This window comes from Rhinoraja longicauda, chromosome 16 (genome assembly GCF_053455715.1).
Source record: "Rhinoraja longicauda isolate Sanriku21f chromosome 16, sRhiLon1.1, whole genome shotgun sequence".
NCBI lineage: Eukaryota > Metazoa > Chordata > Chondrichthyes > Rajiformes > Arhynchobatidae > Rhinoraja > Rhinoraja longicauda.
In genome coordinates, this window is record NC_135968.1 from 26,257,351 (window position 1) to 26,283,738 (window position 26,388).

At 39.7% G+C, this 26,388-nt stretch overlaps 1 protein-coding gene across 1 annotated transcript in view; it reads right to left on the bottom strand.

Moving 5' to 3' along the window:
• The window catches only part of atrnl1b (attractin-like 1b), a 681,061-nt gene that overhangs the window by 51,498 nt on the left and 603,175 nt on the right, over positions 1-26,388 (bottom strand). The window contains exon 28 of the mRNA XM_078413453.1: positions 8,241-8,355. Within this exon, the coding sequence (XP_078269579.1) occupies positions 8,241-8,355 (115 nt within the window). The remainder of the gene's footprint in view (positions 1-8,240; positions 8,356-26,388) is intronic.

Sequence of the window (26,388 nt, forward strand, 5' to 3'; positions counted from 1 at the left end):
TCGCAGAAAAATCTCAAGCATTCACAAAATCCAGCGACGAATCGCGAGTGTAACACAAAGTACTAGAGTAACTCAGTGGGTCAGGCAGCATCTGTGGGAGGAGTGACCTGCGTACAACTGTTTTAAATTAGCAAGGCTGGAAGGCAAAGGATGCCTGCCATCCTGGCCTTTCTCTGCTCTCTCTCCTACGTTCTGGGAGAAGATATTGGAGCTTGAAAGTCAAGACATCCCGATTTACAGACATCTACAGACTCCTAAACCAATCAGAACACAGAGTGCTGGAGCAATTCAACAGGTCAGGCAGCATCTCTGGAGAACATGGATAGGTGATGTTTTAGGTTGGGTCCTTGAGACCCAAGTTTCGGATTGAGAACCATCTGCTTTGTTTCTACATCCTGAACCAATCATTTATTTCATACCCTTTCCCAGAGGTGCTACCAAAACATCTTCCACTTAACTCCACCCCATTTGGCTATTCCTTTATTGTATTTTAATATTTTTTTGCACTACTTTTATTTCACTGTAACCTTGCACAATTGTGCTGTTTTGTCAATGTATTTTTTGGTGTATTTATCATTACTGTGTGTATACTGTTTGCTCTGTGAGCTTCGTACACCGATCAGCCAAGCCATTGTGACCGGATGAGCCAAAACATTATGACCACCTGCCTAATATGTTGTTGGTCCTCCGTGTACAGCCCCATACGCAGCAGGGTGCGATGCACTGTGTATTGTGACACATTCCTCCCATGACCACCATTAAAATTTTCTGTGATTTGTGCCACAGTAGACCTTCTGTCGGTTTGGATCAGGCGGGATAGCCCTCGCGCATCGATGAGCCTTGGGCGCCCAACACCCTGCTGCCGGTTTGTGGTTTGTCCCATCTTGGACCACTGTCGGTAGGTACTCACCACTGCTGACCGGGAGCACCCCACAAGCCTTGCCGTTTCAGAGATGTTCTGACCCAGTTGTCTGGCCATAACAATTTGGCCCTTGTTAAAGTCACTCAGGTCGTTACTCCTGCCCATTTCTCCTGCATCCAACATATCTACTTCAAGAACTGACTGTTCACTTGCTGCCTAACATATTCCACCCCTTGACAGGTGTCATTATAACAAAATAACCAATGTTATTCACTTCACCTGTCAGTGGTCATAATGTTTTGGCTGATCGGTGTAGAACCCAATAATTTCATTGCACCCTGATGTATATGACAATAGACAAATCTAATTACAATGAAATGTGTCATGAATGACATAACATACATTTACAAATACCACACTGATAATAAGTTGTGATGATAACTTTGGAGTGCCCTCTGCTAATGCATGCATAAATATTGGCGGCTCTATCTCTTTTGTTATTCCCCCGACACATTTTAAACACTTGCATTGATGTTAGTGTCATTAGAAAGGATTTTATTATAACAGGATCACTGGGCTCATTGAAATGGAATCAAATGAGATTTGCAAAAACACAACCTTAAGCACTTTGCTCCTGCTGTTGGCACATGTCAAAACAAGTTGAGTTTTTTCAATCTCTGAACCACTTTCCTGTGAAGGAAACCTTAGCACGCAAATCTACAAGTGCATGCTAATCTACCGCATACAAATTCATAAACACATGCAAATCTGCAAACAAATGCAAATCTGTAAGCACATGCAAATCTACAAACAGGTGCAAGACTACAAAAAAGGTGAAAAGCAATTGCACATTAGAAACTGTTACATGCACTGGAATTAGTGACAACACAATGTGTCAGACATTGCAACATTTATTGCAGATGCAGTCCTAAACCTGCTGGGTGGGACTGCCCCATAAGAGTAGGGTTGACACAGATTGTAACTGAGATTTTTTGAGGTTGACAACCAAACGTAATTTCAGGTGCCTTTTAACTGCTAGGCTTAAAGAGCATCATGAAAAGTACTGACACGGGCAGTATTCTGAAGTTGCAGCGAGGTGATCAGTATTCTTTGAGCTCAGATTGGTTTAAACAGCTCTCAAGCCACACTGCAACACAACAGGCTAAATGTCATGGTCTTACTCAAAAACAAGTGACGAACAACAGCAATAACTGAAACAGCTCCGTGCAGCACTTATTTCTAAATTATTAATGAAAAACAGTCCTGCAGAAAATGCAGTAAATAGTGTTGATTTCAAAAAGGGCAATTAATTCCAGAGAATGCTGCTCAACCATTTAACAAATTGTGCATCACAAAGCTTTGCCATTGGTATTGTAGGTTGGCTTTGCTCTTTGTTATCCTCAGCACATGTGCCTTGGCCCATTGGGTTGCCTCTGGATGTGGATAACAAAATTTCTAAGGACACTGGTGAAAATATCACAGAACAGATCCACAGCTTTCTGAGCAATCACATTGTTGCTTCCACAGAATGTGCAGCATATGTTTGATCAGTGCATGGAATTATCAGAATTTCAGCCGTCATTAATCATTTAGAAAGCTCATAGTAATGTTTGCAGTTGCTAAATAGTTAGTGCCTGGATGAAGAAGAGGTCATGGAGAGGGGGTGAAGGAGAGGGGGTGAAGGAGAGGGGTGGGATTGAGAAGTGTTGAGGAATTGTGGCGATCTAACTGCAGGTAACAATTGTATCATCAATTAAATCTGACTTCAACCTCGTTTTCTACTCGAGATGGATGTTACAATCAAGAGGATACATGGGCTTCCTGAAAGGACAGCCAAGCAACAGAATCACTAAAACAGAGATGTTTGCCAGGTATCAAACCTTCTGTCAACATATCACCTTATGTTCACTATTGATTACTATCGAATCCAGTAGACATCAATGATCATTATCAGATATAGGAGTCAAAAATCTCAAAACAGAAAAAAGTATATCAATGGTCCAAAGAAACTAATCCGACAGCAATCCGACAGTAGCTGAAGAGGCTCCTAAGTATTATGAAGACTGGACTTTTCAATATCTACAATTCAGTGACAGAAATAGGTTTCCAAAAGGGATGCCAAAGGTGTGGACAAATAAATTATATTCATAAATCACCAGAATATACAAAATACACTGGTTAAAGTCCCTCATGGGTATGCTGATACAGATTAAGATGCATGGGATCCACGGTGACTTGGTAGTTTGGATTCAGAACTGGCTTACCCATAGAAGACAGAGAGCAGTGGTGAGATGGTGTTATTCTGGCTGGAGGTCTGTAACCAGTGGTGTTCTGCAGGGATCTGTGCTGGGACCTCTTGTTGTTTGTGATCTACATACATTACTTGCACATTAATGTAGATGGGTTGGTTAGGGACTTTGCAGACAACACCAACATTTATGGAGTTATGGACAGTGAGAAAGGCTGTCAAAGGATCCTTCGACAGGAGGATATAGGTCAGTTACAGATATGGGCGGAGAAATGGCAGATGGAGTGGGAATCTAAGCATGTGTGAGGTGTTGTACTTTCGGAAGTCAAATGTAAAGGAAAAGTAAGCAGTTAGTGGCAAGACCTTGAACAGCATTGATGTACAGAGGGATTTTGGGGTCCATGTCCATAGTTCCCTGAGAGTGGCATCACAAGTAGATAGTATAGTAAACAATATGCTTGCCTTCAGGACATTGAGGATAAGGGTCCAGAAGTTATGTTGAGCTTTATAAACTTGGTTGGGCTGCATTTGGAGTATTGTGTGCTGTAATGGTCGCCCCATTACAAGAAGGATGTGGAGAGAGTGCAGAAGAGGTTAGTGCAGAGAGTACCAGAATGCTGCCTGGATTAGAGGGAATTAACTTAAGGAAAGGTTGGACAAATTGGATTGTTTTCTCCAAAGAGCCGGAGACAGAGAAGGCCTGGTAAAAATATATAAAATTACTAGACTAAGTGGACCCGTTGGGCCCAAACCTTTCCTGCATTGGTGCAGCACCCTGTCTTCCCCCACTGCCCTCTCTCCTCAACCCCCCCTCCCCTCTCCCTTCGCCCCCACTTCCCCCTTCCCCCCTCCCTCCCTCCCCTCCTTTTAAACTTAAAAATGTGAATAACTTTAAATATATAAGACCGATTTCAATAAAACTACTTGCATTATCACAAAAGTGACAATGGTGGGTAAGGTGGGCCTAAAATTGTTGCGCTATCGTGTACCGTTTTGGCTGAAGTTCAGTCACAAACAAGATAATTGAGAGGCATAGATAGGGTAAACGATCAGAACTTTTTTCCTGCAGTGGAAATGGGAAAAACTAGAGGGCATAGTTTTAAGGTGAAAGGAGCAAAGGTTAAAGGAGATGTGTGGGACAAGTGTTCTTACACAGGGAGTGGTGGGTGCCTGGAATGCATTGCCATGGGAGGTGATTGAAGCAAATACTATAGTGGCATTTACGATGCTTTTAGATAGGCACGTTGATTATGCAGGGAATGGAAGCATGTGGAACACATGCAGGCAGAGGAGATTATTTTAACTTGGCATCATGTTCATCATAGACATTGTGGGTCAAAGGGCCTGTTTGCTATGCTGTACTGTTCTATAGATACCACAAACAGAATGAAACCAAAAAGTTGGAAATGCTCAGCTGGTCAGGTGGGTGGAAAGGAGAGTGACAATTATATTTTCAGTTTAATTATCTTTCATCAAAAATTAAAAACAAAGTATGGGTAACTGTTTTTAAAAGTGCCGACAGGCAGAGAAAGGGTGGAGGACCATGCAGTGCAAAAGCTCACATCTTTGACAGTTTGAAGGCAAGAATAGTTAAACGACAAAAAGAGTTAAAGTTCAGTAATGGTAGGTGCTAATAGGCTTTTTACTTTCTTTTGCCTTCATCCCTATTTTCTTCTGTCAACATTTTCTTTTGTTCTCTCTCCCAATCCCACATTTTTCAAATCTGTTACTTCATTAACTCTTTTCTAGTCCTGGTGAAAAACTCTGACCTGAAATGTAAGGTTATTTCACTCATCGTAGATGTCCTATAAAGGCAGTTAATCTGATTGAACAGTTTTATTAAATGCTGTGTGAAATTCAGTAAATTACATGCAGATGAATAATCCTTTGCCTTGTATCGATCCTCATATGGAGTGCATACTCAGGGCTGTTTCATCAAGCAGTATAAATTTTTGTTTCATGTTAAGATGCCAGAATATCAAATTCATCGTGGCTAAAATAACCTCATAAAAGGCACACCATTAAATAAAAGAGATTTTGTAAAGATTTTAAAATGTAGCAGAGCAACTGCAGCTCTGTCATATTCTAGCATCGTCGTTATATAGCATTGTATAACTTGAAAATAAATCTATATATTGCATAGATTTCTTCTTGGAAAGCAAAACTGCATTAAGACTCAAATTAATTCATCTTTTTGTTAATGCATTATTAATTCTCTGGCATGTATCTTTTTCACAGTGTTAGTAATTGAATCTCCCTGAATGCAGAGCTTGCAAACCAAGATTAAGCAATGTCTTCCATACAAACTATAGCTCTGCAGTGCTACATTATACAATGTCAGTGTAAGGAAACAGGGATATACTCTATTTTTGGTCTGTCATGCTGACAGGTTTAAAACCTTACCCTGGGGTTTTCTTCTTTTGAAGTAGAAACAGATTTTGTGAAATTTCAAGTTATAAATGCATCTAAGGTTTCTAAATAATAAAACATGATATTCAAAATATGTGAGATTTCATCTGTGCAAGGTGTCTCCTCTCTTCTTAATTCTACTGCCATGAACCAGGCACCTAAACAGAAGGGCTGAAGGCAGGGAGGAACCACTAATCCCACATTTTTCAAATCTGTTACTTCATTAACTCTTTTCTAGTCGAAAAATGACCCATTGTTCGAACCAGAACAGGCAATGGTCTGAAGAAAGGTTCAGAGCCGAAACGTCACTTATCCATTTTCTCCAGAAATGCTGCCTGACCTGCTGAGTTACTCCAGCATTATGTATAATGCTGCTAATGCACAGTGATTAAATTACTGGATTAGTAACCCAGGAGCATGGAGTAATAATCCAGGGATCTGAGTGAAAACCCCCATTACAGCTTTCAAATTAAATAATCTGGTGTAAAAAAAATGACCCATTGTTAGCAATGATGACTGCAAAAGTACAGGATTGTCCCCAATCACTTATTCCCAGTCAAGCCAAATGTCTGCTATCAAGCCATAAACCATAAGGACTGATTCCAATGATTGACTCTTAAATGCCCTCTCAGCAAACCAGTTGATTTTCAACTAGTAACAGAGATTCAGATCTTTCTTTCAGTTATAAACAAGTTAAATTGTTTAATCACTGGCCTTAACACATCAGAAAAGTATTGTGCTGATCATTACACCAATACTCCTCACCACTAATTGTTTGCTTAAATTACGCATTTTTACTTTACCTCTGATACACAGAGAGAAATAACTATAAGGAAATATGTAGCATCTGAGTGAAACCAGGCCCGCATCCTCCATTGCATTCATAAGAAGATAGTAATTATATATCAATTTTCCATCAGTAAAAGGATATCGGAATGATTTATACTTGCAAGTTTATATTATAGAAATAATATAAATGGGTCATGAAAGCAGTGAGTATGTTGTGTTATGAAATTCACCACAGATCCAGCAACCAGGGAGAACCACTTTTACTTCACCATAGCAGTAAAAGAGCTTTTTGGATTCAATCAATAAGGCAGTGAGAAACAGTGATGAAGGATTACCTGTATATTCACACAAGAGGAAGTCAACATCTTAGTCTTCTATCTGGATACAGAAATGGCAAAAGGCAATCTTTTGTTTTATTTATGCCAGCATTTATTGCCCATGTATGAGGAGGTAGTTAAGAGTGGGCCATTGATGGATCGGGATTCATATATGCACCAGACCTTATGTGGGGTAGGGGTGTGGGTGGAGGAGGGGGATAGACAACCTTTTCCAAATGATATTGGTGCACCAGATGAATCTTTACCAAATTGCAAAGTTGTAATTTTGTGAATATTTTAATAGGCACCAGCTCTTTTTAAAATCTTGCATTAATTTAATTAGTTGAATTTAAGTTCATCAGATGTTATTGCAAGTATTACAAGTATTGAACTTATGTACTTAAAATGACCAACACTGCTGCTTTGCTTTCTAGTCCTTGCAATCTAGGAATGTATGAAGTAAACCTCAGCACAAACGGGGGACGTGATTAAAATTCCAGCACAAGGCCAATATCTGTTGTGAAAATCAATGCAGCTGCTTATATTATAATCCAATATCAATACAGAGATAAATAAAACTCTGCTTTAAGATCATTCGATTCAACCTGTTGTTTCCAAGCCACCTGTGTAGAATTGAACAATTCAGGTAAATATTACTATCAATCTGCTGTTTCTGGCATGCTGCCAAGCATGGGCAACATCAAACATGTATAGTTCTTTATCAAAGTTTTATGTTTAAACATCTTGTATGAAATCATACCAAGAGAGTTAAAAAGTGCAAAGTAGTATATTGTTTTGCAATGAGTCTTTCCTAAAAAAAAGGAACAAAGGTCAGAAAAAGAAGTTTATTTGCACGTGAAACCAGCCTTTTCCTCAGATTAACATTAATTATTTTAGTGGTCCCGGAAAGAAATTGGATACAAGTTCCATTTTAATTGTCAAAACGCTCATGTTGCAATTGACTTGATATCAAGATTGTCACTAGAAGAGCACAATGTGACAGCTTCTAACAGTCATCATCTTTATTTCCAGGCACAGTGAAGATGTTAGTGGAGGAGCTGCGAGAAACACTTTCATCATCTCATGCTGTGGAACTTGGAAACTTAGCAGGTCTTTGAGACTGCTCTGCAGTATGTGTATACTTGTACCTTTGCTGTCTGCTTGTAACTTCTCACTACATGGATTATCATCCATTTCCAGGCCTTAAATTTACATATATTCTGACAAAATTCCTTCAGTAGATTTAGCTTAAGAAAACACTTATCAAACTTTCAATTAACTCCCAATACCAAACTATGTAATAGTTGAATTTCTGAGGCACATGAAAATGATCAGTTGCTGCTTTGTCCCTGAGTCAAACCTCTGGCACCTCTTGCTCAGTAGATTATTTCTGCACCCTTGCTAATTGAGGATCGTTGGTATGGCCACACTCCACTGTACTGTTTGTATGAATAAGAATTTCACTGTGTTAGCACTTCGCACATGTGACAATAAAAGCACCATTGAACCATTCAGTCACGTCAACCTAGCAATGCACAAGGCCTACATGGGCAAGAGAAAGCATTCCCCAGTATTTCAATGGACTTTCAACACCAAAGCAAGAGAGCTACCTTACCTGTTTGTCCAGGGGGCGGGGTGCCAGTTGGACCTCGTGGTAGACATATAAAAACAGTCAGAACAGCTGCTTTATTTCCTGAGCAAGGCTCCACCGCAATTGGTTTGGGAGCTCCCTGCAAAACAAGAAAAAAGTACTGCATTTAAAACAATGGCATAAAATGAAGGTTGCCTGTCCTACAGGATATACCATCTTTCTAATTATCATTGCATTAAATTCTACAACACAATATTAATCAGGCCCCCAGCATAAGGAGAACTGCAGAAGAATTAGGGCAGAGCCAAACTTTATTTAATTACAGTTTTACGGCTTTGCAGATACAAATAACACTTCAATGCAGTTCAAGACTTCACACGTATCATGGGAAGTTGTGAACACTGCAAACAGCTGAAAACTACTTAGAATAAACTTAATAATAAACCAACAAAGAAAACATTAATGCACAGTTTAAAAGTTTTTATTTAGATATGACAGATTTGTCATAAGTTTTAACTGATGAGACGTATTTTAGACATGCTCAGATGTGCAGCGAAACAGATAAACAAGGCAGTGATAATCATCAGAGTCAAATGACTTTTCACATTTAGAGTAATTGCCACGTTCATCCATTTCTACCAAAGAAGATACTCTTTCCCACAATGAACTAGAAGGAAAACTAATACAAAATGGCAACCAAATAGAATTAATTACAATGACAGTCAATTATTTTGATTTATGATTTACTCCATTGCAACTCTGTCTCAGCTGTTTATTGTTTAGAATTTCAAGTAATAAGAATAACAAAATAGAATACAGTATCTGTAATATCCAAGATATTTGTGTCTGCCTTTCATTTTCACCATTGTTCGATTTTATTTTAGAAATTTGCCGAATCTGGCATAGATGCAACCTTAAATTTATCCTCTAAAAAAAGTTGCATCAAATTGCCATGATCCAGTCACATGAAAGAAAAAGCTAACCACCTGATATCTGTCGTGATATTGGACACAGCAAAGTTTCACCCAGCCCAACCATCCCTGCAGATCCTTCACATTATCATATGAAAACCATCTCACTGTCCCAGAATAAGAGCGGCACAGAGGTGTAGCTGGTAGAGCCGCTGCCAAAGAGTGCCAGGGTCCCAGGTTCGATCCTGACCGTGGGTGCTGTATATGTGGAGTTTACACCTTCTCCCTGTGATCACATGGGTTTCTCTCAGTTCCATGATGTCCTCCCACATCTCAAAGACATGTGGGTTGTAGGTTAATTGGACTCTCATAATTGCTCCCATTGTGCAGGGAGTGGATAAGAAAGTGGATTAACATAGAACTAGTGTGAATGGGTGATTGATGGTTGGCGTGGTCTCAGTGGACCGAAGGGCCTGTTTCCATACTGTATCTCTCTATTTCCATGCTGCATCTGTAAAGATATTGCTGCGGTAATTCAGGAGGCCAATGTCCTTGCTCCACCCATTTTCAATAACTTTATCTATGTCCTTCCTCCCATCAAAAGATCAGATCTGAATGTGTTTACTGATGACTGCTCAAATTCAATTCCATTCACAACTCCTCGGCATTTGAAATAGCAAATTGCACCCTACAAATACCTAGGTAAGGTCATGGCATAGGCAGATAAGAGGCACATAATAATCAAACCATACAAGTGCCAAGAAGACGCCATCTCCCACAAAGGAGAGTCCAATCGCTTGTTCCTGATATTCAACATCGTTACCACTGTGATTCCCTGACAATCTGTCTCCTAGAGATCCTGTTGACCAAACACCAACTGGAACACTAAGGTTCCTTGGAGCTAAAAATGCTGTGACTCACCACAAAAATACAAAAAGCTTTTCTACCCATCTAGAACAACCAGTCAGGTGCATGAAGGCATATGCTACACATACTTACATGATGAGTGTAGCTCCTGAAATAATTAGGCAACTCAGCACTACATAGGACAAAAACAGCCTATTCTAAACACTGACTCCTCATCTGCAAATTACTGTGGCTGTTGTATTTATCATCTGCAAAATCCATCACAGTTACTTTGGCTTTTCTGATAAACTGCCTAACTACCATGGATACCATGGTCGGGAGGTCATGTTGCCATTGTATAAGACATTGGTGAGACCACATTCAGAATATTGTGTTCAGTTCTGGACACCATGTTATAGGAAAGATATTGTCAAGCTTGAAAGGGTTCAGAAAACATTTACGAGGATATTACCAGGACTAGAGGGTGTGAGCTATAGGGAGAGGTTGAGTAGGCTGGGTCTCTATTCCTTGGAACGCAGGAGGATGAGGGGTGATCTTTGAGAGGTGTATAAAATCATGAGAGGAATAGATCGGATCTCTGGCCCAGAGTTGTGGAATCGAGGATCAGAGGACATAGGTTCAAGGTGAAGGGGAAATGATTTAATAGGAATCTGAGGGGGTCATCTTTCACATAAAGGGTGGTGGGTGTATGAAATAAGCTGCCAGATGAGGTAGTTGAGACTGGGACTATCCCAACGTTTAAGAAACAGTTAGACAGGTACATGGATAGGACAGGTTTGGCGAGATATGGACCAAGCGCAGGCAGGTGGGACCAGTGTAGCTGGGACATGTTGGCCGGTGTGGGCGTTGGGCCGAAGGGCCCGTTTCCACACTGTATCATTCTATGACTCTATGGTCAGTTTTACGCAATGGTGTACCATCATCAGACTGATTGGAGTGGTTTAAGAAGGCAGTTCACTATCAACAACCCAACAACAATAAAGGACGGATGACAAATGATGTCCTTGTCCATGATACCCACATCCCATAAATTATCGAACATCCATTACAACTTTGGCATGAAGGTACAGCAGGCAGTGAAGAAATCTAATGGCATGTTGGCCTTCATAACGAGAGGATTTCAGTATTGGAGTAAAGAGGTTCTTCTGCAGTTGTATAGGGCCCTGGTAAGACTGCATCTGGAGTATTGTGTGCAGTTTTGGTCTCCTAAATTGAGGAGGGACATCCTTGTAATTGAGGCAGTGCAGCGTAGGTTCATGAGATTGATCCCTGGGATGGCGGGACTGTCATATGAGGAAAGATTGAAAAGACTACCCTTGTATTCACTGGAGTTTAGAAGGATGAGAGGGGATCTTATAGAGACATATAAAATTATAAAAGGACTGGACAAGCTAGATGCCGGAAAAATGTTCCCAATGTTGGGCGAGTCCAGAACCAGGGGCCACAGTCTTAGAATAAAGGGGAGGCCATTTAAAACTGAGGTGAGAAGGAACTTTTTCACCCAGAGAAAGTGAAAAAGTTGTGAATTTGTGGAATTCTCTGCCACAGAGGGCAGTGGAGGCCAAATCACTGGATGGATTTAAGAGAGAGTTAGATAGAGCTCTAGGGGCTAGTGGTATCAAGGGATATGGGGAGAAGGCAGGCACGGGTTATTGATTGTGGATGATCAGCCATGATCACAATGAATGGCGGTGCTAGCTCAAAGTGCCGAATGGCCTCCGCCTGCACCTATTTTCTATGTTTCTAACAGAAGAAAATATTTCTGAGATGGAGTGGTTGTTTGGCTATGTGCCAGGGATGCAACACTTTCTTTGCCTTAATAGATTGCTGAGCAAAGAAGTCCACATTCCACAGAAAAAACTTTTGTTACAAATAAAATTGACAAAGAATGGAACATGGAATAAATCAAATAACAACAATGCAGCCAAATCACGTTTTAAACAAATCAAGAAATAAAAACAAAAATTGCAGATGTTGGAAATCTTAAATAAAAAGAGAAAATGCTGAAAATGCTGAAGAATTTCCACAATTTTCTGTTTATATTTCAAGTTTTAAAGTAGCCATTTATAACATGTGAGATGTGTTAATTGTAATGAAGTGATTTACATCAATGTGCAAATTGGATCTAGAGGTGTATATTAATTGGACACTTAATACCTACTGGCCAGCCCCTGGTAACAAATGGGTTCTGTTTTTAAGTCGATTTAGTCCTCAAGTTGGAAAATGCACAAAAATCTCTCGACATGGTATTCACACCTCTACAGAATTGCAAGGAATGACATTAAAAGTACATTAGACTGATATTTACCAAAAGCAGAGAGAGGGAGGAAGCTAATGTTGCCGGGCATAGGAATGAATATTTTTGAGCCTATGTTGGACCTCAATTTAATAGTATAATGGAAACTCATTCATAGGTAGCAATGGCCATTAGTAGGGAGTTCATAACCTGGGGATGCCTATACTTACACAAGAGCTAGTTTCGGAAGAGGAGCATGAATTTATCTACGGGATGGAGTGAATGAAATACACAGCTCTGTGAATAAAGGCTAATAAGCCACCTATGGCTTGACTCCAATATTTTATCATTCACTACTTCATGAGTTCAAAGCTAGAAAAGACTGAAGGTGATATGAAGTTCATAGTTTTGAGTTCTCAAGAGAAAAATAGCCATCTCAGAAGTAATAAAGACACTGAAATATAAATCAGTATAACATTTGTCACCTAACTGGGTTAATAGATGTGAGTTGACAGAAGACCTTGAAATTTATTGCTTTTATAAATCTGAGAAACATTTGCTCTTCCTCCTCAGTCCCAAGCTTAGGATCTATTTCCTCCCCAAAATACATCAGAGGTCTTTTTTTAATTATTAATTTCTTAAAAGAATTACAGAGTTATGGTATTGCTACAAATTTATGCAGGTGTAGCATGTACTGGCATGCACCTAGCTATAATTTCATGATACAAATAATAAGGGTCTCGACCCGAAACGTCACCCATTCCCTCTCTCCTTGATGCTGCCTGATCTGCTGAGTTACTCCAGCATTTTGTGATACCTTCATGGCATAATTATAATACATCTCTGAAATACTGCATCCACGGACAATGTCAATTGGAACCAGGAATTTAGTTTAGCGTATGTTAGGGTATAGCTAACACAATGCACCCACAGGCATGTTCCTTTTATAGTTTTCTTCAAAAGCAGATTTGACGGACATTGTATTCCTTAATTAGAGGGATGTCTGTAGCAGCACATTTTCATGGGGGAAAACTTCTTGTTGTGTTTAGATTCAGAATGCTGCAGCAAGCAGGGAAAATGACAACCCAGCATAATGCTTCAAGATAATGAGAAAAATTACACCGTCTACAGCTCAAGTTTCTGCCTGTTAAGTGGAAACCACATTTAAGTGCTTATAGCTGCCATGCAACTTTTTTTTTGACAGATTCTGAATTCGAATTAAGGACCTTTTCATAAGTAACAAAAACTAGGAACTCAACGATGGAGTTGCCTCTGACTGGGTGGGTTGTTAAAGGGAACTAGTTCCTCATAAAGCATGCAAGCCTCCTTGGGAAAGTCACAAAGAAAGGAGCTATTGATTAACTCAGGGCTACCCATCCTGTTCAAGATGGCAAGGGAATTGCCCCGATTTCCCAAATGGTCATTCTGGTCCAGGAATATCCTTAAAAGAAAATAGTGACTTCTCGGATTTGGGAATACTCATGATTTTGGAAGAACATGACAATGGGGATGTTGGAGTTCATTTCAAAACATTTCGCTGCTAAAATTATGCAAATCAGCAAGTCCCTCAATATCAGAATTGTGCAAGAATTTTTGATTTTCAAATCCTGAACACCAAATAACCCCATTGAATATCTAATCTGTCAATGCGAATCTGGCTCCTTTCTAAATGAATAGTTAGCTGACATAGCAATGGCATTTCAGATTTCTACCTATCCAAGCAGGTGACGTTCAATTTTTTAGTTCAAGCACCACTCCACCTTTCTCCCTGGGCCTGCGCTTAGGGCTTAATTATTGGTTTTGTTAGTGACAAGCTCATAGTTTAAATACATTAAAGATTACTGGGATAATTTATCAAATCAATGTATTGATGCTACTCGTCCTTTCAACTTTCTGCAGGATACCTTGACAAAACTGAGTGGGACAGTGCCCTCCATAATGTTTGGGACACAGCAATGTCATGTAAATGAAAGTAGTCATGTTTAGTATTTTGTTGCATATCCTTTGCACGCAAAGACTGCTTGAAGTCTGTGATTCATGAATATCACCAGTTGCTGGGTGTCTTCTCTGGTGATGCTCTGCCAGGCCTGTATTGCAGCCATCTTTAGCTTATGCTTGTTTTGGGGGCTGGTTCCCTTTAGTTTCCTCTTCAGCATATAAAAGGCATGCTCAGTTGGGTTCAGATCGGGTGATTGACTTGTCCACTCAAGAATTTACAATTTTTTAGCTTTGAGAAACTCCTTGGTTACTTTAGCAGTATGTTTGGGATCATTGTCTTGCTGTAGAATGAACCGCCGGCCAATGAGTTTTGAGGCATTTGTTTGAACTTGAGCAGATAGGGTGTGTCTATACACTTCAGAATTCATCATGCTACTACCATCAGCAGTTGTATCATCAATGAAGATAAGTGAGCCAGTACCTTCAGCAGCCATACATGCCCAGGCCATAACACCCCCACCACTGTGTTTAACAGATGAGGTGGTATGCTTTAGATCTTGGGCAGTTCCTTCTCTCCTCCATACTTTGCTTTTCCCATCACTTTGATATAAGTTAATCTTCGTCTCATCTGTCCACAAGACCTTTTTCCAGAACTGTGGTTGCTCTTTTAAGTACTTCTTGGTAAACTGTAACCTGGCCATCCTATTTTTGCGGCTAACCAGTGGTTTGCATCTTGCAGTGTAGTCTTTGTATTTCTGTTCATGACGTCTTCTGCAGACAGTGGTCATTGACAAATCCACACCTGACTCCTGAAGAGTGTTTCTGATCTGTCGGACAGGTGTTTGGGGATTTTTCTTTATTATAGAAAAATTCTTCTGTCATCAGCTGTAGAGGTCTTCCTTGGCCTGCCAGTCCCTTTGCGGTTAGTATACGTGGCTGATCCATATCTTTGTTTGTCGTTGTTTTATATCTTTTGCAACCCTTACCCAAACATCAACATAGTTCAGTCTTGAAATGACAATTGTCTTGGCGATCACTGGGCCGAATCATGCAGTAAATGTTAGAGTTTCTGTGGTGACTTGCAGTCATTTATCCGTACAAATGTCAAAAATTTGGACTAGTATTATCTCACGACAACCCCCTAGTCCAAAAATAATATAGCAGGATACAAAGAATATAATAATATGCTAAGATAGATAATAAACACAAAATGGCTCCTACACACCGGCCCCTATATGTTCTAAGTATATAACAAAACAATCACTAATAAACATTAAAAGGAGCCATAAAAACCACACTTAATCAAAAAAGCATGCACTATATATTGGCATCTAATCTACTATAGTGATTCTTCAATCTTCAAGGCACCAGTCCTTCCAAGATGTTACTCTTAGGCTGAAGTCTAACAGTACGCACAAAAGCTTGTGCATCTGGTATAGTCTCCAATATTCTGCCCATTAGACAGTATCATTTCAGTCTTCTTCTCTTCCAGCATAAGAAGCGGTCTGCTGTCAGTCCTCTTGATGCTTCATTTGCAGGATTTTCCTTTGTACTAACATACCTCCATTGTGATACGTCAGTAACACCCCTTACAAAAGAGATTCTGTTTGCTACAAATGTTTGAAAGCGTTTGGTTTCGTTGTTGATGTACTTAAGCACCGTTGTGCTATCGGTCCAGAAGATGGATTTGACCAGTTGAAGCTGTAATTCTTTTTGCAGCATTGTGTCAACTCTGGATTTTCCCATTATGAAGTTGTGATTGTATTGCTTGACCAGAAGCTCCCCTTGGCATGCAATGGATATTCAATTGACAGCAGCAGCTGGGCAGTCATTTCCATCCCTGCTGTCGTGGTCTCCTCTCAGTTCATCATCCAGGGTAGTTTCATTTGCAACAAATATTTCTGGATGGTCATCTTCAGTGAAGAGATCCACACCACAATGGCCACTCTCATTTCACTCCTGCCATCTGGAAGAAGGTATAGGAGCCTGAAACCTGAAACATCCAGGTTCAGGAGTAGCTTCTTCCCAACAACCATCAGGCTATTAAACACGACAACTTACAAATAAGCTCCAAAATACATAGACTTGGGGGGCATGGTTTTGGCTTTGCACTATTATTGCTTGTATTTTTTAAAATATATACTGAGCTTTATTTTGTTGTTGTTTATTATGGTGTTTACAGAGTACTATGTTTACATATCTGTTGTGCGGTTGCAAGTAAGAATTTCATTGCTCCATGTTGGGACATTAGTCAATAAAATACTCCTGACTCTTGGCTATTAACCTTGAAATGGGATCTGGTTTTAAGTCTGGAGTATTCTAAGTCTCGCACCAGAAGATCATTTTTAACTTCTTTTTTAAGTCCCCCACCAATTGAAACCGCTTCACCAGATCTACTCCGGCAGATCCGATCAGCTTTTGAAACATACTGATTAAATCACATAAATTTCACTACAATTTTCTGATCCCTGGGGATCCAGTATAAATTTTATAAACTAGTTTCACAATTCATTCACCTGAGCTCACCTGGGACTTAAAAAAGAGATAATTGCCTAAAGGTTGCCCTGATTTGTTTCTTTAGACAGTAGGTGTGCATTGTGAATCACCCTGATGCTGCTTGTGAAAGTCGCAGAAAGAAGGAGAACTTTAATTGCGAGGTTCACAAAACAACATTGTCAGGTTTCCCTGTGAAATGTCGTGCTGAAATTGAGGAGCTGCAAATCCTCACAGTTCTCAGCAAGTTGCACAATAGGAACAATTACAGTATTGCAGCCAATTCTTAAAGGAACACACCACTCTTCTAGTCACAGGAGAGTGTAGCCACTGAATGAGTGGATGCCACAATGTTAGAGGAGTCGGGGAGGGAAACTGCTTTCAGAAGGCAGAGACACTTAGGCAAACTGGTGAAGAACAATGCCCATAGGAGTCATTTCCTGTGTGCATAAAGTCCACCGGGGATGTAGCTAGGAACTCCTGACAGGAAGTCATGAAGGAGGGCCTTGTCAGACATGTACACTCTTTGAACACCTGCACCTTCAAAGAAACACGATACACAGGCTGAACCAACTCAACTGCTCCTGTGGGCTTTAGGGAGAGTAGGTTAAGTCTATTCTCATGAAGTTCACCACTCTGTAGTAATGGGCAGCCAACTCATGAGATGTGGCACTCAAGCTAGAATAATTGAAGCAAAATCTGACCATGACCCTCACCCCCATATTAAAGCAGCCCAGACTTTATTTGTTTTAGATTAAAGACTGTAATGAGGACAAAGAATGAATTTTGAGCTTTGGTCCTTAAAAAAGCATGGTTTCAGGCTGAGTCAGGCTACTGAAAACTGGTTATATTGTGGGTGAAAAATTAGTCTTTTTTTTAGACAAGTGAGGCTGAAAATTTCACTGCAGTTGAATTTTGTTTGTTGTACTATTGTGGGTGCTTCATGCTAGGAAACAAAAAGAGAGTTGAGAAATGGGGAGATAAATTTCCCAATGAGTGCTAAGACACAACATTTCCTTTGATTAGTTTGATTTTCAATTGCACAGCAGGTAACCCACAAATATTCCAGTTTTCTATCCATCCTCTCCCATCCTCGCTGCAACATAATTTCTCTATATTCAGTAACGATGAGAATCCCGGACCTGAATCGCTCTGCAGATGTTGCCTGCCCTGATGACTGTTTTAAGCATTTTCAGTTTTTCATACAGATTCCCAGAAGTTGAATTTCAATGCTTCTCTTTTGGAATCGTGTGAATGAATTTCTAACGAACGTAAATAATTAACGGCATTCATATTTCCTTTCCTGCACATATTTTTTTTATTACGATCATCTGCATACACAAAGTTAAAAGTGAATTCCAAACATCTTAAGTCATGGTATGCATTGCAGAATCTGAATGAAGTCTACATTTGTCCAAGATGAATGTTTGAAATAGAGCTGCCCCAGGCATGTAATTTAGAGGCAATGATAATTGCCAAAAATGCAAATATATAGGACATCTTTGAGCGACTTCACCAATGTCTGCTCTGAAACATGCTGCCATTAAAACAATGCATACAAATTCAATGTTTCAAATACAAGGTCAAAGATACAACTAAAAATCATTGTGTCATTAATTCATAAATGATTTCTTGTGCATCACAAAGATTCGTATTGACAATTACCAGATGCCCCATGGTTATCGCTTAATACCATTTCTTGAAGTATCCTTCAAAACACTAGAAGTTATTCTGCAACATCATAAAAAAATTCTGTTGGATAGTGATTTATATCATTCTTACTTTTCCATTAACCTAAAATAAAACGACACCATTTTTATTTTGGCTTGAACTGTTCATAGTTTTGATTTACTGAACAATGTATAAGGGTTCAATCACCTGAGGTTGTACTGTGCAGTCATAATCTACTTTTTATGAGTTAAACTGGCCGCATCATAGCATGGCCAAAGGAGTTCTGAACTGTTTGATTTCCATCACCTTGCAGGCATGATATTATTGAAAAGAAAACACCAAAGGTTATGTTTTTATTCCCTCATCTGTTGAAAATTACAACTGTTTAAAAGGAAAGAACTTTAGGTCAGTGTAGCCAACATACAAATCCATCCCTTAAACAAGTCATTAAATGGGATGGGAAGAAAAGAGTTGCTGGGGAAATAAACAGAAAGAAAATTGTAAGCACTTTTTTCAATGAGATTCCTGAGGATGCACAAAATACTGATTTTGGATGCATCCCCGTTCTATAAACCTAAAATTACCAAGCGGGACTGAACATGATGTTGATGATTGATGGAGTTACTTCTCAGCACACCCATCAGCTTAGATGCTCCAAATCTATAGTCCTGCTCTCCTAGTCATCTAAGGAAGGATAGGGATTATGTCGTTATAGATCAGGCTTGCCACCTTGAGAGTTCAACCACGTTCTTTTCATAACTTGTTGAAAAGGCTCTGAGAGCCCTTAATGAAGAGGTCTTCTGAAAATGCAGTGCCTTATTAAAATATGCCTTTCTCAATTCTGATCAGCTTAATCCTTGACATCCATAGCCTTCATTTAGACATTAAGTATAATCCTTCTCTCCCCTCACTCACAATATGCTTTCATATTCTACCCTGTCTCAATCCAATGTCTTCTGATTTCCCGCCCTGCCTCATCTTGCTTTCCAATCCCAAATGACACAAGGCCCATGGGGACTAGTCGCTCTGGGATCCGGGTCATCTACCACCATTCCACAACAACCGCTGCTGCTTCCTTTGACAAAGTATTGGCAGGATGATCTTGTCAGGGCTTTAGCATTCTGAAGGACAAATGCTTTTTCACCAATTCAAGCATTGGTCTTAAGAGTCATAGAGTTATCCAGCATGGAAACAAGCCCTTGAGCCCAACTGAAGAAGGGTCTCGACGTGAAACGTCATCCATTCCTTCTCTCCAGAGATGCTGCCTCTCCCGCTGAGTTACTCCAACATTTTGTGTCTACCTTCAGCCCAACTCATCCATGCCGACCAAGATGCATCTAAGCGTCCCATATGCCCGCGTTTGGCCCATATCCCTCTAAACATTAACTACTCAAATGTCTTTAAAATGCTGTTAGCGGACCTGCCTCAACTACCTCCTCTCTCAGCTCGTTCCATATACAGTATGTGTCACCCTCTGAGTGAAAAGGTTGCCCCTTAGGTTTGTATTAAATCTTCTCTCACTTTAAACATATGTCCTCTTGTTTTTGATTCCCCTACTTTGACTTAAGGACTCAGCACATTCACCACTTCTATTCCCCACTTGTATAGGATAGGACTGCCAGTACCAGATTACAGATGGGTGATCACCCTAATTTTGAAATGGGGAATGCTTTTCTTTACTTTAGTCTAATGCTTTTAGGTGAAACAGGAAAGGAAACATTTTGTTTATTTGTCTCCACTTCAGCCAAAAGCCCACTTGCACAATGGTGGCTGGAATTCTTTGAGCAGCCAGTTTTCATCCAAACTCTCTAAGAAAAAACTGCAGATGCTGGTTTAAATTAAAGGTAGATACAAAATGCTGGAGTTACTCAGCGGGACAGGCAGCATCTCTGGAGAGACGGAATGGGTGACGTTTCAGGTCGAGAGGCTTGTCTACCTTCATCCAAACTCTGTTTTGCAGTTGTGGGCATTGTATTTAGCTACCTGAGTTCCTGGTCAGTTGTGATCCAAGACGTTGATAAAGAAAGATATGATGCTAGTAAAGACACTAATGTTAAACAGTGGTGGCCAGACTGTTTCTTTGTTGGCAACAATATTGCATTGCATTTGTGTGACACAAATGTTACAGTCCAAATGTGGATGTTATTCAAGTCTTGCGGGAAGAGAGTCCAGACTTCACTGTTTCTGATTATCTGAAGAACTGCAAGGGAACAGAACTCCGATGGAAAGAATGTCTTTGAGGAAGCTGGTGAAAATGACTGGCCTCACACGGGGTCAAAAGGCCTGTTTCTGTGCTGTACTGCTCAATGTTCACACCACAGCCTTAATGAATGACTCCAATATTGTCCTAGAAACATAGAAAATAGGTGCAGGAGTAGGCCATTCGAGCCATCACCGCCATTCAATATGATCATGGTGGATCATCCAAAAACAGTACCCCTTTCCTGCTTTCTCCCCATATCCCTTGATTCCATTAACCCTAAGAGCTATATCTAACTCTCTTGAAAACATCCAGTGAATTGGCCTCCACTGCCTACTGTGGCAGAGAATTCCACAGATTCACAACTCTGAGCCTGAGGCAGTTAACCTACAATAAAAAAGTATTTTAAGTTAGGAATAATCCACCCACTGAAGAGTTGTTCCTTCATTGTATTTCTATTGCCTTCAATTTCACTTCGGTTCATGGTGTTGCATTGCTCTTGAGAGCCCTATCTTCAAATCCATCTTCTTGATCCTCATGCCTGGGCTAAGACTATTAATGAGAGTGTCAGCCGAGTGGCCCTGGCAGAATCCTAACTGTGCACTGCTAAACACTTCATTGGTGAGGAAGTGTAGATTGACAATCCTGTTTTTTTCCTTTACCTGATGATTGAGAGGAAGCTAATAGTGTAGTAATTAGACAGATTAGGTTTGTGCTGTTTTTTCTGGACAGGACATAATTGGGTAATTTTCCACTTTGTCTGTTGGCAGTGTTGTAGCTTTAAAAAAAACACTCCTGCCTCCATCTCGCTTCCTGAGCACAGAGAAATTTGCAAAGGAAAATCAGTGTTTCTTGTGAACAGTGGGATTCTGATAGAAATATGTTAATCCTACCCATCAAAGATTGGGAAACAAACCATACTGCATGCTGTAAAAATGGCAGCAAAGATGAAAGAATCTAATTGGGGTCACATTCTTTTTAAAGTGTATAGGGGTGGAGGTCTTAGAATCAATTCCTAGAGATGTGTAATGGATCATTTTTAAATGCTGAAGGAATATTTTTATTGGTCACTTCTGAAATGCAACGTCGATTGGCAATAATTGCTGGTCTTGTTTGTAACACAAACATCTCAGGAAAAAAATGTATTTTCAAAAGAAACTTTCATGCAAATATATTAATTATTTTAGTATTATTAAAACTGTGATGAATTGGTAGTTAATATAATCAACTCTTAAAAGACAATTACAACTGATAAATTTGACAATTATAGCTGTTACCAGCATTGCTCTTTATATTAATAAACATTTTCATAGCTGCATCACCACTAAACGTTGCCTTGAAATATTTCCATGCATAAATAAACCCCAAAACAGCCAATTATTTCACCTAGCTTGCAGGAAAATGTTCTGTATAGTGTAGCTCTGATTTGAGAAATAGGATTATAATGAAACCTTAGAAAGTCAGTGTAGGATAAGGATGCAAATACAAGGTTAATGCAGTTGGAATTGCTGGAGCACAAACATTAGCATATAATAATATAAAGAAAAGAAAGCCATGTATTTCTAAAGGTCTTTCAGGCTGATGCATTTTGCAGCCAATGGGTTGCTCTTTAAGTGCAGGCACTGTTGTGACATTGGAAATAATTTCCTTTCCAATGTTAGTTAAGGATATTGCTTAGAGTCACCACCATAAACACGAAAGCATGTTGTTTGTACAACATTGCTTGATATGTTACTAATCAGCTTTTTTTACACCATGAATGGCAGGGCTCTGGGGACTGTTGCAGAGCAGAGAGATCTAGGAGTGGAGGTACATAGTTCCTTGAAATTCACTGTCATAACAAATTGAAAGAAGTAATTGTGGCAGAACACATGCAATGTGTCCATACACATTTTCAGCAGAACCTTCCATTCTAAGTACACGGAATTTAAAAATGGCCACAACATTCTCAGTTTGCTTAATCCCAAACTAATCATTTTTTTATTGAACTCCAGCAAGGCTTTCACTTTGCTTTTGAAGATGCTCCTTCATAATTCTTATGAATGTTGTCATGTTAATATCCATTGTTTCTCCATGAATGTGCCCTCTACATTTTCTTTTAAATTTTATTTAATGTTAATGCCATTTTGTCTTTTAATTTGTTTCTCACGAGGCCTTGTCAGTAGCACATCCATTGCTTTCTCTCACAGTTTATGTAAACTTAACTGGGAGGTTGACAAGTTACAGAACATGTCTGGTTGCTAGCTACCTCGAGTCACATCATTGCTATTAAATTTGCATTATATTCCACATTTGGCTGTGCTAGGTGAGACAAACTCACTTTTCTGAGCTCCACTGAGCCATTCATAGATATCATGAAGACAAATCAAAAATGCATAATTAGATTTATATTTTGTAGTTGCATCTTAAATATATAAACTGTATTTTCAAATGTATAAATGACGAATGAGCGAGTTTTTCAAATGAATAACTAGATAAGTATCACTTCATGCTGATTTTCATTAAAGAAAGCAAGGCTGGAGCTATGGAAGGATGTTTGATTTTGATTTTATTGTAGCCCAATTATCAAAATTTTACAGATTGATGATTTATTAATAAAACATTTATTGCATTAGGAGCAGCTGCAGTGATATTAGTTTATTCAAATACTTTAAGTAGTAATTCAGTCACTCAAATTAAAATATAATTTGCACTCTGATGCTGATGTGACTGATGATAAAAATGTGGAAACGCAGACTTTTCCCACAGATGGGGCAGGAGGTGCCTGGCTTGGCCTCCTGTAAGTAGGTCGCTTGTGAGGTGTAGGACTCCTTTTGCTGTTTATAGAACTTCTGATGCTTCGACCTGAGGTTCTCAATACAATTCCGAACACTCCTCCACTTTGAACATTTACAGACCAGGGATTCCCAAGAATCAGAAGGGGTGTACCATTCTTTCCAGGAGGCTTTGCGCACATCCATGAACAGTTTCCTCTGAACATCTGGTAATCACGGTCTGTAACCAACCTTGGAACAGCTTGTTCTCTGATACTGGCATCTGGCAAACATGAGGTCTGCTTAAAGGAGTCGATTTAAGTGTTATTAGGGTTTCAGCATAATTGGAGTGAATTTGGAGCATTTTGTAGAGGCAAGTTGGCAGAATCCTTCCAACACTTCGGCAATGGTGAATTTTGTCATTGGTATCTGGTTTTGCTGAAAAGTGGCCTCTATTTTCCAGGATCTTGCCATGAAATTTTAGTATTGGAGGACAATGTTTGACATCAGTGGTGGATTGGTACAGGATATGTATCTTGTAGAAGTTTAACTGGGAGGTTATTCTTCAATGAATGTGTCATCAGTGGTTTGGAGCATGGCCTAAAGAGTACGTGCACATACAAGCAGTATCTGCTCGACTACTGACGTTTGGTTCACATTGTTCTGGGAATAGAGTCGCCAATAAATTGATGAATTTCTTGTGAGTTCTGAAGATTATCTCCATTCCTGCAAATCGAGGTGAAATGCAGCAATGCGATGAGAAAGAGTGAACAAAATTGTTGGAGCAATGCCAGGGCTTAGCTTGATACACATCTTTTAGAGATTGGTTATTTTGTAAAATCCATTGGTGGGAGTTATGATCACTCATTATTGGCAAGAAGATTTTATGATACAATACTTTTTTAAACCTTAAAGCATAATAGTTAGAACAATTAACAAATGGATTTCTGCTAAAAGACGAGGTATTGTGAAGATAAAAGGCAATTTTGTCTCTCTAAATTGTGCTGTTTCATTCTGCCTTCAAATCCTCATACTAAGCCTATTCAAAATCATATGTTGATCAAGGTTTTAAAGAAGATAAGGGGAAGATTAATTAGCATAAATTAAGGACAAAGGCATTCAGAAGTTAAAGAGGATATTTTTGCTGAAGTGTTCAAATTTCAAAGGATATATATATATGGAAATAAGGACAAATCATTTTCGTTGACAGAGATGGGCTAAGTTTATGATAATTGAGAAACAATTAGCCAGAGGTGAGACACGGAGCATTTGTTTCCAGGTTTTGATGATCTGAAAGTTCTGTGGAATCACGATCACTGGTTACATTCAAAGGAAAATGATAAAGGCTGCAGGGTTGTTGGTAAACACAAGGGAAATGGGACTAGGCACAAAAAGCTGGAGTAACTCAGCAGAACAGGCAGCATCTCTGGAGAGAAGGAATGTGTGACGTTTTAGGTCAAGACCGTTCTTCAGACTGAGAGTCAGGGGAGAGGGGATCTAGAGATGGAAGGGTAAGGTGTGAAAAGATAGATCAAAGCATATGATGATCAAGGACATGTAGAATGGTTCATTGTTGGATGAAAGGAAGGTGGAAACGAGGCATACAAACAGTAAAATAAATCAAGAGGACAGTGAAACTATTCGGAAAACTATGATAGGGTAGCGTCGAAGGGAGAGGGAGAGCAATTTGAAGTTAGAGAAATCAATATTCTTACTGCTGGGTTGTCAGCTGCCCACGCAAAATATGAGGTGGTGTTCCTCCAACTTGCGTTTGGCCTCACTCTTGACAGTGGAGGAGACCCAGGACAGTGTGGAAATGGTAGGGATAGTCAAAATGTTTAATAACGGGAAGATCGTGTAGACTGAGTGAAGGTGCTCAGCAAAATGATTGTTGAGTTTGCGATTGGTCTCGCCGATATATAGGAGTCCACACCTGGAACTGCGGATACAGTAGATGAGGCTGGAGGGGGTGCAGGGGAACCTCTGCCTCACCTGAAAGGTTTGCCGGGGTCCTTGCACGGAGTTAAGGGAGGAGGTATAGAGACAGGCGTTGCATCTACTGCTAATGGGACTAAATGGATTACTTTTTCAAGTAATGAAAATAAAAATACCACAGTTACTAGAAATAGAAATAAAGTTCTTACAAAAGGTCTTTGACCTGTGGTGCTCATTCTTGCTTTTTTTTCCCCCATGATGTGGCTTGACCAGCTGAGTATTTCCAGCATTTTCTGTTTTTCTTTAGCTTTTTCAAGAAATTGACACAGGCATGTGTCTAATGTGTCCTTTGCTGTGAGATTTCACAGTTCTTGGTTGAATATTATAAAATGTTGGGTCCGGGACCCCTATGACTGTCCTAATGAAGTATAGAGCCATCGAATCTTACAGCATGGAAACAAGCCCTTTGGCCCAACTTGCCCATACTGGCCAAAATGTCTTATCTACACTAGTCTCACCTACTTGCGTTTGGTCCATAATCCTTCAAAACCTGTCCTATCCATATACCTGGTTAAATGTTTCTTAAATGTTGCAATAGTACCTGCCTCAACTACCTCCTCCGGAAGCTAGTTCCATACACCCACCACCCTCTGTGTGAAAAGGTTACCCCTCAGGTTCCTATTAAATCTTTCCCCCTCACCTTAAAGCTATGCCCTCTGGTTCTCAATTCCCCTACTCGGGGCAAGAGATTCTGCACATCTACTTGGATCTATTCCTCTCATGATTTGTCATGTCAGCAAGACGAAGTAAGGTGTCAGAGGAGTTACTTCTGGAGCCACAGATATTTATAAGATATATTATTGATTTGGTTGAAAGAACCAAGAACACTGTAGCCAAATTAGCTGGTGAAACAAAGGCAGGTGGATTAGCTAGTTGTGAATAATTCACAAAGCACCTGCACAGAGGTACAGATAGATCAAGTGAGTGGATAAGAAGTTGGCAGATGGAGTAGAAAGTGAGATCTAATTGGGAAGGAAGAGTGAAAAAAGCACATAATGATTTAAATAGAATGAGACTACAGGTGGCCACACCTCCGTCACAACAATTCTCAACACCGATGCATGGCAAAAATGTGTTTTCAATTCCTTACTTTAGTTCTTTTAGATTC